Source organism: Taudactylus pleione, unplaced genomic scaffold (genome assembly GCF_031769625.1).
Source record: "Taudactylus pleione unplaced genomic scaffold, aTauple2 ptg000043l, whole genome shotgun sequence".
NCBI lineage: Eukaryota > Metazoa > Chordata > Amphibia > Anura > Myobatrachidae > Taudactylus > Taudactylus pleione.
The window spans coordinates 14666872-14683928 of NW_028284445.1; the positions used below are offsets into that span (position 1 = coordinate 14666872).

Below are 17057 nucleotides of genomic sequence, written 5' to 3' on the forward strand. Positions count from 1 at the left end.
AAATGGGGGGAGTCCTGTCCTTTCTTCCCCCTGTGTACCCATGCTATGCCAAATTATAAGCAGCCTCCTTATCTTATCTGTCACCAAAATGAGGAGGGGTGAGGTGACACGGAGGAGGCACTGCAGTTTACCACAACAGATAAAGACCAGCCTCTCCAGGTTTCCTCCTTTACTTATTGTCCAGGGAAGGAACCTGATTTTTTCAGATACATACAGACCGATGATACAAATATCTGCGTGACAACCAGTAGATGCAATACAGCCTTATTATTACACTTCTGCTAATGGCCAGGCACCTGTCAGTAAGTATCTTACACTACTGCGGGATGCCATCCCTCATATATATATATATATATATATATATATATATATATGTGTGTGTGTATATATACACACACACACACACACAATATTTGACCGGGACTCTGCTGACTACAGCGGGCCAATACCTTGCCCAGGGTGCCCTCCACGTAGGACAATGCCAGACGATATACAAGAGACAATTAGGTGGCACTCCCGGGACTCTCCAAACTGGTGTAAACAACACGTTCATTCTCTTGTATGTACTATATATATATATTATATATATATATATATATATAATATATATAAGATAATGGTTCTAGTAACGATGCTACACACAGTTGGAATATTGTCCAAAAAAAGTCCTCCAGTTAGAAAAGAATCCACTATATTCCCAATCTTGAAGGGGGCCGCTCGTGATCTCCCAAGAAAGTACATCTGTTGTCAGGTCCTTGGGGTTTTACATAGTACATAAAACTAATAAGTGAACAAAAAAACAAAAACAAGTAACTTACAGTACAGTGAAGAACATTATATACATTGCTGCAATAGTGATTAAAGCACTCACAATAAGCAGCAGGGAGTTGGCAGAGACGTGTTAGGTGCCCTAATACGGAGTAAGGAGTAGAATAAAGTATAAGGAGAAGCACATGAGGGAAGAGGTCCCTACTCGTGAGAGCTTACATTCTAAAGAATGTGTGTGTGTGTGTGTGTGTATGTATATATATATATACATACATACACACACACACACACACATACATACATACACACTAGTTCTGGGAGGGGGCATTCCAAAATATCTTGCACAGGGTGCACGTTGTCCTGGAGTCGGCCCTGCATGATATACATGGACTCAAGATAGCTAGACATGTACTAAATTGCTTTACATATATCTAATCACGTGTCTTGTGTGTGGCAATGCATTTTGGCAATGGTAGAATTACCCATACACCTCTTACAGGGATAGAGAAGAAGCAGTCTCACGTCTCGCACATTGCTGTTTTCCTACTTAATAATACCGGTATGGAAGGTCTTTCTTTTGACTCAAAATTGCTGTTTTCCGCTGGATATTGATGTTTTGACTGCCTTGCTCTACCCCAGCGTGTGCTCCAGGACGTGCCTCTGTAGGTGGCCGTGCAGCAGTCTTTTTAGAGTTGCTGTCAGACTGCAGTGCAAGTCGAGATTCACAATAGGATAGACATTTAAAACACGCCTGAATTGTTCACTGTCTAAAGCGTTTCAGAAGGAATGGCCGGCCCGTCCAAGTACATCAAACTAAAGTAACCTGTGAGCTCCCCATTATTGTGCATGTGCTGGCACACAGCAGGGCTGTGGGTGTGTTTGCAATTACCTAGAGTGAAACAGGAACAGCGCGGCCTTATCTCCATCGCTTCCCAATGTCACTAAACTGCATTTTATTTTGAGATTCCTGGTGGCGCTTGGCAAAGATAAACAGCATCTTCCATCAGGAAACCTGGGAGCTATTTCCACAGGAAGTTTCAAATCACTTAAGTAAATAAAACTATTATGCATCATTGCAGCCGTGTAGTTAAGCATTACATTGATGTCTGGCTTTAGGTGTAATAAGCCAGAGCCACCAGGTTTTTATTTTTTTAAACATTCTTTGACTTGAATCCAGAAAAGCTTCTACCTTGATTCCAGCAGATGAAAGGCCACGCACAATTAATACTCTTACTATAACATGGGACCCCCCTGAGTAACAGTGTGTGTTATGTCTAATTCTCAGTTGCTTCCTTTATTTTTTCTTTAAACAATAGCTATTTTTTTTCCCATCCTTAAAATGAATAAAAAATGATTGTGCCTACCAGGTAAAACTGGTAATACATGACATCCCAAAGTGCAGGTCCACCCGTGGGTGACTTTAATGGAAGTGTTTAGACAGACCTTCCTGAAATTCATTTTGTGGTTTTTAGCCATGTACTTATGCAATCAGACGTAGGAGTTATGTATTATAAGTAGATAAGCACTAGATCGGTGAAAATGGGTATTTTCAACCAAAATACAGCTTTCTATTTAACAAGTTCTCCCCGATTAATAACCTACCAGGTACTGTATTACAAGCTACCTCCATCGATCGTCTTATTACTATTATCATCCTAGTGTGGCAATAGAGGAGGACCCAGAGAGGAAAAATATTTTACAACTGAAATAGAATTTTTTTTTACAAAAACAGCTCATATTAAAAAATATATATATTTTTTCAACTTTTTTTTTTTAAATTTTGAAAAAACATTTTAACTATTAATATATTTTCCACAAAAGATAAACTGGAAGCTCAAATCCAGGGTTACAGTTCCACTATGAATGCACTTTGCAGTATGCGTAGAAGGCCTCAAGACTTGCTAGTGAACCACTGTCAGCAAGTATTGTTGGGAAGCATCGCCCAGCTGCCCCAGCGATTTTGTTTGTTAAATTGCAGTAATAGATGAAAAAAATTATAAATGCAGTTACTAAATATTGCAGAAGATCATGCCAACAAGTTAAAGTTTACCGAAGGTGGAATAGCACTGTACCCATTCCTTGAAAATCTACGTGTTATCCTTTTTAAAGTATGACCATTGGAAAAAAAATAGATTGCCTAATGTTCAGCTATTATTGATCAATGATCTTGTCATCTCTTTACAATGTACATGAAATTACAATGGAATTGTGAAATAACATATTCATATGTTATACAGGCTTTATGTCAACTTGAGTTGTCCTCCATCTCTTACAGATGTACCGAATGGATTTCACATAAGCATGGACAAGGTGCCAAAGGAAGGTGAAAACATGACATTAACTTGTTCAGTTAACAAGTTCTTATACACAAATATTAGCTGGATTTTACGCAGGAGAGTCGGGAATCGAACAATTACCCACAGAATCAGCAAACAGAGGAATGCAATCACGACAGAGTACTCTACCATCCTAACAGCGGTTATCCAGAACGCCACACGGGCCGATGCTGGCTTCTATGAGTGTAGGGCGATGAACACCTATACTGGAGACATCATTTCCAAAAGCAAAGAAGTTACTATCAACGGAGCTCGATGCAATACAAAAACAGATCTTTCACGGACCTCTAAACAGAGAAGAAATTGTGCAACAGAAAGCAGAGTAACGCAATAAAATGACTCCAACATTATAAAATATTGTAATTAAAAATCAAAGGTACTGAATACGCTTCCTTGAAGGATTGGAGGGTTGGCTGCGGATGTATGAAGTAGAGGCTATCAGCCAACGCAAACTACATTCTTACACTTCTCTGCTGTATCGGAAGCCATTAATCTTCCCGAGATAAACCAGTCCAAATTTGGAAGATAATGTTTCAAAGCTTAATCTCTACATGTGCTCCAACATTAAAATTACACAACCTTATGAATGAGTATAGTACTGAGAAACGTAGCATTTTAAATAATCTAGTTGTATTTTTGCATCTAGATTAGATCAGATCAGACCTTTCGGACATTTATTTAAAGGCTAGGGTTATTTTTTTTTTATGATGTGTGTCACGTCTGAGCACTGGCATAATTTAATACAAGATAAAACGAAAGCTAAATCCCTATTCGAACAACTAACGCTCGGGTTTGGAAAAACTAGGGGAAGCAATATTTGCTTTAAACTATTTACTGAGAATGAGCAAAGTTATGTCGAAGTGCAAAACTAATGAAAGAACGAACATTGAACTCATATGAGATATTACATTTAAAATGACATAAACTTGGTTTCCACATGAATTAACATTTATTCTTTTCCTTGGCAGCTATAACGCACCTTATTAATTGAGCTGCTATACTGAAGTGTCAGCGCAGAGAAGACCTGGCAGGATTTGCGCGGAATGCGTCTATGGTGTGAGCCAGGAATGTTTTCTGTAGGGTAGAGGAGGGAAAGGAAAGTGAATGAATAGGAAACCATTGCATGATTTTGGGACACTTGGAACCCTTTTTCAGGTAATGATTGCAAATAAAGCTAGGATGGTTTTTCCTATATTAGTATATTTTTCAAGGGTGTTTTAATATTTCCAACCAGCAACAGCTGTAAAGTGGAACAATGCCAGACAACAGCGTTGTTGCTATAATGAGAAATGGAGGCTGCATTCATTAATTTAAGAAATAAAAAGTATTTTCTTGATGCAAGTGTATTAATGAGTGATACTTAACTTTTTAATAGATCTAATAGAGCTTACACATCGCAATGGTTCTAGGTAGTGCTCGCAAAACACATACAAATGTTTGTGGAAGCTGGTACAAAGGAGGAGAGCCGATCTAGGCACACCTCTGTCCGGCAGTATTACATTGATTGTGGAATTGAAATGATTGTGGTGTAATGAAGTCTGTTTTGATCTTTATTTTTAATGCAGGTTCCGATGAAATTTTTTTGTACATTCAACATTTAGGATTCTTAGATCAACCATTGAAACCATGTTTGCATAGTGAACAGGGACAAGCATACAACACACATCTATACTTATTACAATTGTTAGCTTTTTGAGATACAGTAAGATTCACCATCAAACCTACTTCAAATATAATTCTTTACAATTTCTAAAAGGGTATTAGACAGAACAACAAGGGCAGCTGGGGCGGTCGCCCAGAGGCCCCCACACACATTGGTGATGTAGCTACGTAAGGTAGACCCAATGTGCGAGCAGTGTAGCATATGTGAACTGGGTTTTCTGTATTTCATGATGTGAACTGGGGGAACTACAGTGTGTTTAACATATTTGTAGTGCTGGGAGAATTTACAGATTATAATTATTATTAACCGCAACAGCATATCATATTGATAATTTTATTGGTAGGGGCTCCCACAAACCTTACTCAGGCTCTGGTATTGGGAATGTTAATTAATAAATGGGCTTTCATTCACCTTTGCTGGATCTAAATGCATACAAGGGGATATAAAGCATTTTTCTTTGGTGCCCTACAAATGCACATTTCTGCAGAAGTGAAATTGGAAAGTACAAAATGTGTTCCATCAAAAACATATGACAACCCTTGATCTTCAGCTCTGATCTGGTACTATATCAAGTGGTTTTGTGGAGTTAAAATGGGCATGTGCCCTCCCAGTGTCAGAATGGGGCAAGAAGGTCCCACCATGGGAATGCAATGGTAGGGGCCATGTCTAAGTGGTGTGGCCAGGCACCTGAGAGGGTGTGGCCTGCAACCACAGACATTTAGCCAACCATTAGGCAAAGCACCTGCTCTACCAAGTAACTGGCCCTCTGATAGAGTAGCAATGTATAATTCAATAGCACAGTCTGGAACCTAACCCCTAGAGAAGGGGGTGGGTTCTTAAGCAATGGGGCCCACCAGGGATTTCCCCTGTACCCCTGTGGGCCAGTCCAACCCATGCCCTTCCAAAAAGCAAAGAAGACCCCCAGAACCATAAATGCACCTTTTCCACTCTGGACCATAGCTGGTTGCAGTGATTCTGGTTGTTTTGGAACCTTTTGAGGTTCTCTAGAATTTTTGTGTGGTTTTGTTTTTGTATGGTTTGTTTTTGTGTGGTTTGTTAAAATGAACATGACTTCAGTCTTGCTAAGCAGTGCTTATCTACTTAGCATTCCAACTAGAAAACATTAAGAACCTTTCAATACTGCAATTAATTCTGGAACCATGGTCATTATAACCAGTATGTAGCAGATAAAAATGATATATTTAGTCTTGAAATATATACAATACATTTTAAATCTCAACCCTACTCTGTAAAAAGTATATTGTATATTTACTAGTAGACAAATGTATGTATTTATAATTTTATATTACATATAATAGCTACAGTGTTTTGCAATATTTTCTAGAAATAAGTTGCCACAGAAGATTGCTTTTAAAATATTTTGAAGACTATAGTTGGAGACGATTCGTAATGAACGTAGTGTCTTCACTGAAATGGGGCATGATGATAGGTTGCAGTCATCTTAAAGTTTGGTTCAGTCCACAAAACTGAGTAATCATACATGATTACTCAGATTACTCAGATTGTGCAGGAGACACCCAGATTTCCGAGGGTCTTCCTGACTCCGCCAGATCCCACCCTCTTCCCAAGTGAAGCAGGTGGAGCCATGATTATGCAAATTGCATCACAACACCCCCTTCTGGCATTTGCCACTTGGACCTCCCCTCCTGGATCTTCCAGAGGAGATCACAAAAGTAAGCAAGTATGCCGCCTGTATGTACAGTAGGTGGATTCTAGCTATCGTTTTATAGAATGTACTAGATAAATGATAGCTATAATCTGATTGGTTGCAACGGGGAAACTTCTCCTCTTGTCCCAGTTAGAAGGTGTGATACATATCCGCATTAATCTGTAAAGGAAGATAGTTTTTAATAATGCTAGCCATTGAATGAAATTTCCATTAAACAGTTTTCACAAACATCCCCTTGAAGCTTATATATAATTTTAGATAGGTAGGTTTGTCTATATATGTACATAAAAACATTTGTTTTTTTTTGCAGCAATTATTAATAGACTGCATTATTATTGTACTGTAAAAAGCCAACAAATATTTAAAAAAATGTTTTATTCTTTTGTATACTTGGAACAATTGTACATAATTTATCTTTTAATATGTTAATATAAATTTGAGTGAAAAATAAATAATCGGAAAGAATGCACTGACAAACAGGCTGAAGACAATGGGAGGAATTCAATTGCTTTTTTGGGTGGCAATAATTAACGGGTGTCCGAACGAGCAATTCAATTGTTTTGGGAGCCCATTAATTATTGCGCTTGTCACGCAAAGTCCTGGTTTGGGGGCCCGAACTATCATTTTTGCTCGCCACATCAGGAGACTGTGAGTAGAAATGGCGGCGCTGGCGGCTCTCCTCCACGAACAGAGCAACAATTGAATTGCTACGTCAGGCTCCCATTAGCTAATGCACCTAAAACAGCAATTGAAATCCGCCCCAATGTGTGAAATATGCTGTTTTATATAATTTGAAGTGAGGCAAACTCAGAGGGCCCCAGTCAAGTTTTCGCTCAAATACATTATGCCAGATCTAGCATTTGTATTTCACTAATGGATATGTTAGATGTCAGCATTTTCATTCTATTCTTATAGTAGGCTATGGTAAACAGCCACTATTGCTGCATGGTAGCTGGGAATGTCTGACACTGGTGCTGCTGATTGCCTAGAATTTAATATCAGGGAGTTTTATCTCTGACTTTAATATTTAATTCTAGTATTCTAAAATGTCTTTCAGCTTTGTAAGTGCATAGTGTAGCTCCAGTGGTACAGTACATGACCCAGTCACCTAGCAGCATATATACAGTATTGCATATTTAAATGTGATTTGTCACTTAAGATAATTAGGCTTGTTTTCCGTGGTTGGTCGCTTTTTTAAGCAGTGCTATAACCACCTTTTCTGGAAAAATAAAATAAAATAGAAAAATACCGCCCTTTCTGTCTCCATTAATAACATTGGCACAAATTCTTATTTTAAGCCGTCAGGTGGCAATCCAAACTGTTGTCAAACAGCTCAAAAACAAATGGTCATTGGGCTAGATTGGAGCAGTAGAACATTCCCACAGCCAATCAGACACTTTTAGAATGTTCACAATCAGAAGAACATTCACATGGCTTAAAAGACCATTAGAATCAGGCCATTAGAACCTTCCATATCCAATCAGGCTGTTAGAATGTTCACTACCAATCAGACCATGACAACATTCAGATGGACAATCAGACCCATATAACTTTATCAATCAAGTTTTTAGAACCCATACATGGCCAATCAGACCATTACAATGAAACCCTTAGAATCCTCAAGTGGCCAATCAGAAATTAACTAACTGGGAGAGAATCAGCAACAACATGCAGTGGTGTGAGTTTGGGTGCATGTATGTGTGTCAGTGTAGCCTATTACCACCCAACTCCATACTTTTATTGATACAGCAATGGTATATATCTGATTGGGTGAGCTAATGACAACAATACACTAATATCAAAGTGATTTTCAAAGTGACCCATTTCCTTTAAGTGTGTTATGACTTTCATACTGACTGAACCATGGGCAAATCTATAAATAAAATACCCCATACGTAGCTTGTTTTCAGATTGATTTAGTTAAGGCAGTACTCCAAAGTAAACAAGGCCTTAAATAGAATATTTGTGGAAAGGGGACAGGAAGAGAGGGATTGACAGAAAACAGAAACACAAGATGGAATTCTTCAGAAATCTGCAGACTTAGGGGGGGTCACTTGATGTTTTCCCAATTTAATAAAATAAACTACTTATCATCAAGTTCCAAAAAACGTACAGAATATCCTGACAATATGAACATGGTGTATGCATATATTTGTTTTGTGCTGCGACAGAACGACCCTTCTCTGTAGCTGATCAGCTCACTATTTTACAAAGCTTGTACCACTAACATCAAAGGGTTTTTGTTTAATCAAAAAAGAAAGGGGACCTCCGGTATTTGTGTAAAGAGTTTTCTGGAAACACATTATATTTTACTCACTAAAGTAAAATATATGAATACCCCACCAGGAGTATGTGATTATATAGTATGTGAGAAAATGTAGAACGGCTATGTGAAATAAATGTATAATTTTAAAACGGAAGTGCCTTATTGTAAATAAAATTACATATTGCTGATATCAGTTGGCAATTGCCACCAGCTCGATGACTTCCCGAGAATGGTGCTAAAGAATGTTAAAGACTTTGACAATGTTACATTGGTTTTTGCAATCGAGCTATTAGTTTGATACACAAAGTAAGGCCTAAAAATGCCCTTAGTGGTTCAAGATTTTTGTTTAAATGAGAATGGGATTCCTAATTTAAAAAAAAAAAAAAAAAAAGGCTCAGTTTAAGTCCAGAAAATGCTATTCAAATTAATAAAGCAGATGACTTCAGCTATATTTATATTGCCAAATATTTTCCCGGTGTGCTCTAGATGCTTGAAATTAAGAATATTTTGCAGAAGTGAATTGAATTCACATGAAAAATATATATATATATATAAAAAAAAATCGAATTTTAATTTCAAATGCAACATTAATGACCCGTGGACCTTACACTGTGAACTGGAAAGAAACTTTCTATTAAATTAATACAGCTGTTTATATTCATTCCATATATATTCATAAAACAATATATAACTTATTTAATGTCAGATGTCTGAAAATGCTTATTTATAGAGTGATAACAGTTTAAAGATATATACATTAACATTGTTATTTGTCAAATGTACTTATTTCAGGGTCTTCTTAATGCAATACAACATATATAACAATTTATTGTTATTCTGTGGTAACATATTCTATATATATATTGTATATATTTTCATATTTTAATAAATATTGAAAATTGTATTAACAGTTTATAGAATATTCCTATTTTTGCACGTGTCTCTGGTTTTGATATATTACTTGGTTTTGTAACCTGGATTCCTTTTAAAAATTAAATTGTGATGATTGTTATTAAAATTTGTGAACTGCTTTCCTGTTGTACTCCTGTATTCTTTTTTCATTATTATTTCTACAATAGGTTTCTTAAACAAAACAACAGGAAAAGTAACAACACGACATACATATATTTGAACGGAGAGACAACAATATGACACCAAAAAAACTTCTGGTTGGGAACCCGCAAAGCGGTTTCCTCCTTTATGATTTTAGACTAAAGTCCCACGACTAGATTTTTCTTTCACGTGGGAATTACCTTGGTCAATGTAACATGTAAACAATGGCATTTCCTATAAATTCTAGTTTTACTCTGCATAAATAAGTTGGGAACAATCGATAATGTGGAGGTTGTCAGGATACAATTAATTATATCTTTGGCAATATCACCTATAATGTATTTGATGACATTTTATTTATTTTCTAGTCGTTCATAAAACAATGTATAACATTTGCTCATTGGGCCTGATTCAGCATTGCACATATGTGCAATGCTCAATGCAGATTCCCGATTATCTGGATTCTTCGCGTGCGCAGGACCCGTTGTACGGGTCCTGCAGGATCGCACGCAGACCCATCTATGCCTCTGTGATTGACAGGCAGGCTCATTTAAGGGGTGGGGATGGCAGGCGTTTTTGGAAAGGGGCGCGTGTTGGCCCAGTTTTCCGGGAGTGGCAAGGCCTAGTTTCCTGGCGTCACAAGCCGGCCAGCCAGAGTAAGCAGAGGCTTACTCAGCTGGCTGGTGACATGGAGTGGTCCACCATCGCGACCGATGGTCGCGATGGTGATCCCAGCTTGCGACCTCGGTCGCAGTGCTGGGATCACAAATTCAGCAAGAGGTGTCATCAGGGCCGGCCCGAGACTAATTTTTTTGGTAAGCGGATATAGATTTTGGCGCCCCCTGTTGAAATAAACCCTCATGTTTCGGTGTGTGAAATATCGGGAGTACATGTAATAATGTAATGTAACAATGAAAAAAGGGAATCTGTAGGTCAAAAGACCAGCTTGATATACATATGGTAATAATTTAATACTTTACTCAGTGGCTGGTGTAACCGAGGGCAGTAACACATGGTGTCACCCCACATGGATCTTCTCCTGCATAAGAACATACAGAATCCTTAGTAATAATATACAATGGACCCAAAAAGGGAAAAAAAACATACACATTAACTCCCACTGTGGGGGCATCACATGATATATAAAAAAACACATACACATAGGCCACAACATGAAAAAAGAAAACATATACAGTAGGCCCCACATGAAAAAAATAAAACACATAGGCTTTGCAGAAAAAAAAGTAATAAAACACATAGGCTTTGCATGAAAAAAACACATTAGCCCCCACATAAAAACAAAACACATAGGATTTGCATAAAATAAACACATTAGCCCCCTCATAAAAATAAAACACATAGGCTTTGCAGAAAAAAGTAATAAAACACATAGGCTTTGCATGAAAAAAAAACACATACATAGGCCCCCCACATTAATATGTATAAAGTTGTATAGGGCCCTATACAGCAGGACCACCCTGGGTGCTAAGCAACAATTATACACTAAGATACGTATTCAGGAAGAGGGTGACAGTCAGTGGGTGACAGGGAGAGAGAGACAGCAATGGGTGAAAGCAAGAGGGTGACCAGTGATCGCAATGAGCAAAAAATGTGGGATCCTACTCCACTGTTTCTGGGTCCCATCACATATTATGGGGGGGTTAGGGCAGGCAGCAGTTAGGACAGTGCTGCCCTACCAGTCAGATATTGTAGCTGCCCTAAGCAAAACAGAACAAGTTCCAACATGCCCTGACAGTAGGGACTGACCTCTCGCTAGCTGGTTCATGTTATAGCCTGGTCACTCTTCTTCTTGTCCTTGTACATCTTGTTGTGGTGCATCTTGCACATCCAGGTATTGCGCTGCTTGGCCACCTGGATGGTGCCCCCCTATCAGCCCTGGTACGTGCAGCTCTTGGTCACCACGTTGTGTTGTCCGGAGTGGTCTTCCTCCTTCAGCTCTTCCAGGCTAGCTGTGCTGTCCCGGGGGTCGAAGGTGTCCAATAGGTCGCTGTCCTCAGACTCCGCAGGCAGCATGTTGTAATACAGGACCCGGATATCGGTTTCGGGCTGGTACTGTGCTTAATGCAGCTTCTGGTCATTGCTACTCACCCTGTCACTCTATGCAGGGTCCTCCTTATGCTCATCCAGCAACTGCTGCATCCTGAGGCCCCACTACCCCTCTGCGCCAAGCTCTGCTGCACTCACCTACAGTATTTACTTCCGGCTTCAGCTGAGTAAACTGTGCATGCGTATACAGGCTGTGCGCCATGTGACCTGCACTCCTGTTCATGGGGGAGATGCTTAGGTTATCATTGTGCCGGCGGTCATCATCTGTAGCGTGTAAATATGTGCTATAGTGTGTATTTTACTGGGTAACAACAGTGGATGACAGGGTGAGGGTGATGACAGGGAGATGGTGACAGCAGTGGGTAACAGGGAGAGGGTGACAGCAGTGGGTGACAGGGAGAGGGAGACAGCAATGGGTGACAGCAGTGGGTGACAGAGAGAGAGAGAGAGAGACAGCAATGGGTGACAGGGTATGAGTGATGACAGGGAGAGGGTGACAGCACTAGCAGACAGAGAGAGGGTGCTGACAGGGAGAGAATGACAGCAGTGGGTGACAGGCAGTGCTTAAAGTGGTCCTAGAGAAGTGGGGGAACTTACCCTCCTCCTCCCCCCCAAAAATGACAAAAAGGGGCGTGGCTCTAAAAAGAAAGGGGCGTGGTCACAAAATAAATGGGCGAGGTCACACAATTGTATTCCCAATTCAAATTACATCACTCAGTAGCACAATCTTATCTTGATTCACATTACACCATATAGTAGTATCCCTTATTCATGTATGACACACAGCAGTGCCCTTTTTACACAATGCCCACATTTGTGCCCCTTATACACAATGCCCACAGTAGTAGTGCCCCTTATACAATGCCCACAGCAGTAGTGCCCCTTATGCAAATACAATGCCAATACAATAACAAAACCCCAGTACGTAAATAAAAATATATATAATATATATCTGTGTATGATATATACCTATATAAAGATTAGTAAAAAGGACCAAGCATATGCAGCATATGCAGGGTCAGTGGGAGCAGGGTGAACACATACAGTGTATGGTGGGGGGTGCAGGGTGAACACAGTGGGAAGGGGGGCAGTGGGATCAGGGTGACACACAGTGGAGACTCGGGAGGGAGGGGAGGCAGTGGGAGAATAGAGTACACACAGTGGGGAGGGAGGGCAGTGGGGGAAGGGTGAACACACTGTGTGGAGGGAGGCAGTGGGAAAATGGAGAACACATTGGGGAGGGGGGCCAGTGGGGGCAGGGTGAACACAGTGTGGAGGGGGGCAGTGGGAGAATGGAGAAGAACACACAGTGGGGAAGGGGGCAGTGGGAATACACAGTGGAGAGGGGGCAGTGGGAATACACAGTGGAGAGGGTGGCAGTGGGAATACACAGTGGAGAGGGTGGCAGTGGGAATACACAGTGGAGAGGGGGGCAGTGGGAAATTTGAGAACACGCAGTGGGGAGGGAGGGGCAGTGGGAGCAGGGAGAACGCACAGTGTTACACACAGACAGCATGAGCAGCATCCGCGTGGAGTGTGTCCTCTCAGGGCGGCTCCCCTATACACATGGGCAGAGACAGATGCACGATGACATAATCGCGTTGTCTCATTCCTGCCAGAGGAGAGGAGGCAGGACGGGCGGCAGGCCAAATGTCAAGCATCATGAGATGATTGACTCTAGTAGTACTAGCACCACCCACCCGCCACAACAGATTTTGATTATATGGGTGGGCAGCGCTGGTGCGCAGCACAGAGCCGCGTGAACCGGCCAGGACAATCCCGCAGCTCTTTTAAGCGCACCACGCAACCACCAGTACTGTATGCCTGACCTGTGTGTGCTGTGGCCCTGATTCAGAGCCGGACGCTCTGACAGAGCGCTCGCTCTGAATCAGGGCCGGCCTTCTGGTTTTTTAGAACGGCATCCTGGCCGCTCGTAGAGCTGTGGGTGACCACCCACAGCTATAGCGAGCGGCCATGATGATGGTCGCGATGGTTAAGACCATCGAGACTATCTGGCTTGCGACGAGACCCTTGTGGTAGGGTCTCGTTGCCGCAAGCCCCAGAGAGCTTTTGGCTCTAACAGAGCCGAAAGCTCTCCCACTGACATCACTTGTGATGTCAGTGGGGCCGGCCCCAGACGGTAGGCGTTCCCATGGGAACGCCTCCATCTAGGCAGCCACGCCCCTGGCCCGCCCACCAAAGGGGGCGTGCTGTCACTCAACATCGACAGCATGCCCCCTTTGGTACGAGACCCGGAGCGACAGTTTGCCCATTGCTATTCATGCCTGGCGCATGCACGCAATGGAGCCAGCTCCGTCATGCGCATGCGCACTGGCCACCATCGACCCACTTGCGAGCGCATAGCGCTCGCAAGCGGATCTGAATCAGGCACTGTGTCCTTCATTCTCTCCATCAGATCCCGAGCAAGGAGAGTGGGCCGGCCAGGCAAAGGGGGGCGGGCTGGACAGGCAAAGGGGGCATGCCGGCCGGGCAGGCTTATCCAATGAAAGCGGACCCAGTCACCCCACACATTCAGACTGACAGCCGCAGGCCTGCAGCCCACAGCTGACAGTTTCTAAAGCCAGGCTAAGTGGGCAGACGGAGGTGGAACTGGTTCCGCCTCCCATTTGAAGTGACGGAACGTAGTTCCACCCCGTTCCGGCCCACTTTAACCCCTGGTGACAAGGAGACAGCAATGGGTGACAGCAGTGGGTGACAGGGAGAGAGACAGCAATGGGTGACAGAGAGAGGGAGACAGCAATGGGTGAGGAGGGTGTGGGTGATGACAGGGAGAGGGATACAGCAGTGGGTGAGGAGGGTGTGGGTGATGACAGGGAGAGGGATACAGCAATGGGTCACAGGGAGAGGGAGACAGCAATAGGTGACAGCAGTGGGTGCGATGGCACCGTGCGAGGCCATAGGGGATTCATCGTCCGACATATCGGGCGGTCCGCACACACGGTGCGATCGGGGCGTCTCACCTGCATAGCAATGAATGGGATCGAACATCGCATCCCCTGATCTTATAGTCCTGCAGAGAGATCATGGGGTGCAATGTACGACCCCACAGGAGCGCGCTCGGCCCGATATCAGGGCCATACACAGTGCGATATAGCCAGCAAATCGCACCAATCAGTTGGATCGCCTGCTTTATCGCCCCGTGTATGGGCACCTTAACTGTCATTCAACAATGTGTGAGGTCAGGCAGCAGCTGCGGCACTGGCGGCTGGCTGCGCAGCGGCATATAATGAGTCAGTCGTGACTCTTTGTAATGCTGGCGCATGGTGGGAACAGCGGCGGGACACAGGAGATTGCGCCCTTACAGCTCGGCGCCATACGCGGCTGTGTACCTGGCATAATGGGCCGGCCGGTCCTGGGTGCCATACACCCAGAGGCAGAACTATGGGAGACAATGGAGGCGCCTGCCGCCGGGCTCCAGGACTAAAGGGGCACCTCCTCCATTGCCCACAATATATTCACCCAACTTAGAGCTGTAACTATGTACTCGGAGTGTACCGTCACGGCTGCCCAATACACGGCACCTCTTCCCGGCACCTGAGAAGCCAATATACACTAGTAGAGAGCTCCGTGTCAGACCATCAGCTGCCGCCTCCGTCTGTCTATAGCCTGTCCCTGCTGATTGGTGTCGCTGCTTCTCAACAGCTTCTTATATCAGTGTGACACATCCGACTCTGACGGGGGGGCACCAAATTATAACTTGACTCTGGGCGTCTGGGATGAATTTACGCCACTGCATACACCTCCTGCTGCATTTGTATATTAGCAAGGACAGAATTGCAAAGCTGCAGCTTTGCAAGTCCGTCTGAAGCTTAATCACCCCCATTATACATTAAATGGTATGAAATACAAAAAAAACAAGTCCTAGCATTTACATAAAAGCCACAAAGTTCTGCAAAATAGTCTATACTAGACAACTAAAACTGTAGTATAAAATTTTAAGCTACCAACAGTTGCAGTATCTCTGTTCTGAGCCACTTCTACTTTTGAGTTAATCTAAAGCTGCATACACACGTAAAGATTTTCTGTCCAACCATTCAACTAGTTGATTGGTTGGAATGACAATCTGGTAAGGTATGAAAGCAAATGACAATCAGCAATTTGCTCCCAAACGCCGGAAAATGGACAAAAACTTTTGAACAAATTGTTTAGATCAAACATTTAACAAACTTGTCTGAACGACCATTTTTATTCTTTTTTCTGGCATTTAGGAGCAAATTGCTGATCATCAGTTACTCCCTTACGTTACCAGATTTTCATTCCAACCAATCAACTAGTTGGATGGTTGGACAGAAAATCTTTACATGTGTACCCAGCTTAACAGTTTCCTACTACCACAGATAGAATTAAGGGTAGAACTATAGGTGGTCCACGTGGTGTTATGGCTACTGTGCCCAAAGATGAGGGAGGTCTGGGTGACCATTCCCTCCGAGGCCCCATTCTGCTCTCATAAGCGAACTAAGCGCATTTGCCGACCTTTGCATGTTGTAAACAAGCCCCTCTTTGCTCTCAATAGAGCATTTGCATATATGTACCTAGCAATCTTATGAAACAGAGCATGGGCTCTGAAGGCATGCATGGCATAACTGGGCCCCTACCCAAATATTGCTATGGGGCCTGTTAGTGCACTATTCCAGCGTTGATTACAACAAAGATTTTAGTAAAATAATTAGAGATGAGCGGGTTCGGTTCCCAGAGAACCGAACCCACCCGAATTTAGCATATCCGAGTCGGATCCAAGCAGACTCGGAGGTTCCTGCTTTACTCGGTTCTCGAAACCAAGGCAAAACCATAGAGATGGAAATCTTGCAGTTCGCGAGCTTTCATTTCTATGATCAATGTAGTATATAGGGACCACGCGACAGACGCCATTTCACTTCGGCTGTGGAGACTGAACAGGGAGGGTGGGTAGTGTAGGGCTGGGAGAGGTGCTGGTGCTATCTGCTGTGTCCTGGGCTGGTGCTGATCCATTCTGGTCATGGGGCTGTCACTGTCACTGTGCTGTCTCCTGAGTCCTGATCCATTCCGGTCTCTGGTCACGGTGCTGTCACTATCACTGTGCTGTTTCCTGAGTCTTGATCCATTCCGGTCTCTGGTCAGGGTGATGTCACTATGACTGTGCTGTCTGCTGATCCATTCTGGTCACGGTGCTGTCACTGCCACTGTGCTGTCTGCTGATACATCAGGGCTGTCTGC

General features: G+C 42.7%; 1 protein-coding gene across 1 annotated transcript in view; it reads left to right on the forward strand.

Annotated features, from left to right (window-relative positions):
• The window catches only part of FLT1 (fms related receptor tyrosine kinase 1), a 107738-nt gene extending 103429 nt beyond the window's left edge, over positions 1-4309 (forward strand). The window contains exon 13 of the mRNA XM_088460270.1: positions 3044-4309. Within this exon, the coding sequence (XP_088316396.1) occupies positions 3044-3438 (395 nt within the window). The 3' untranslated portion in view covers positions 3439-4309. The remainder of the gene's footprint in view (positions 1-3043) is intronic.
• The last annotated feature ends 12748 nt before the right edge of the window (positions 4310-17057 follow it).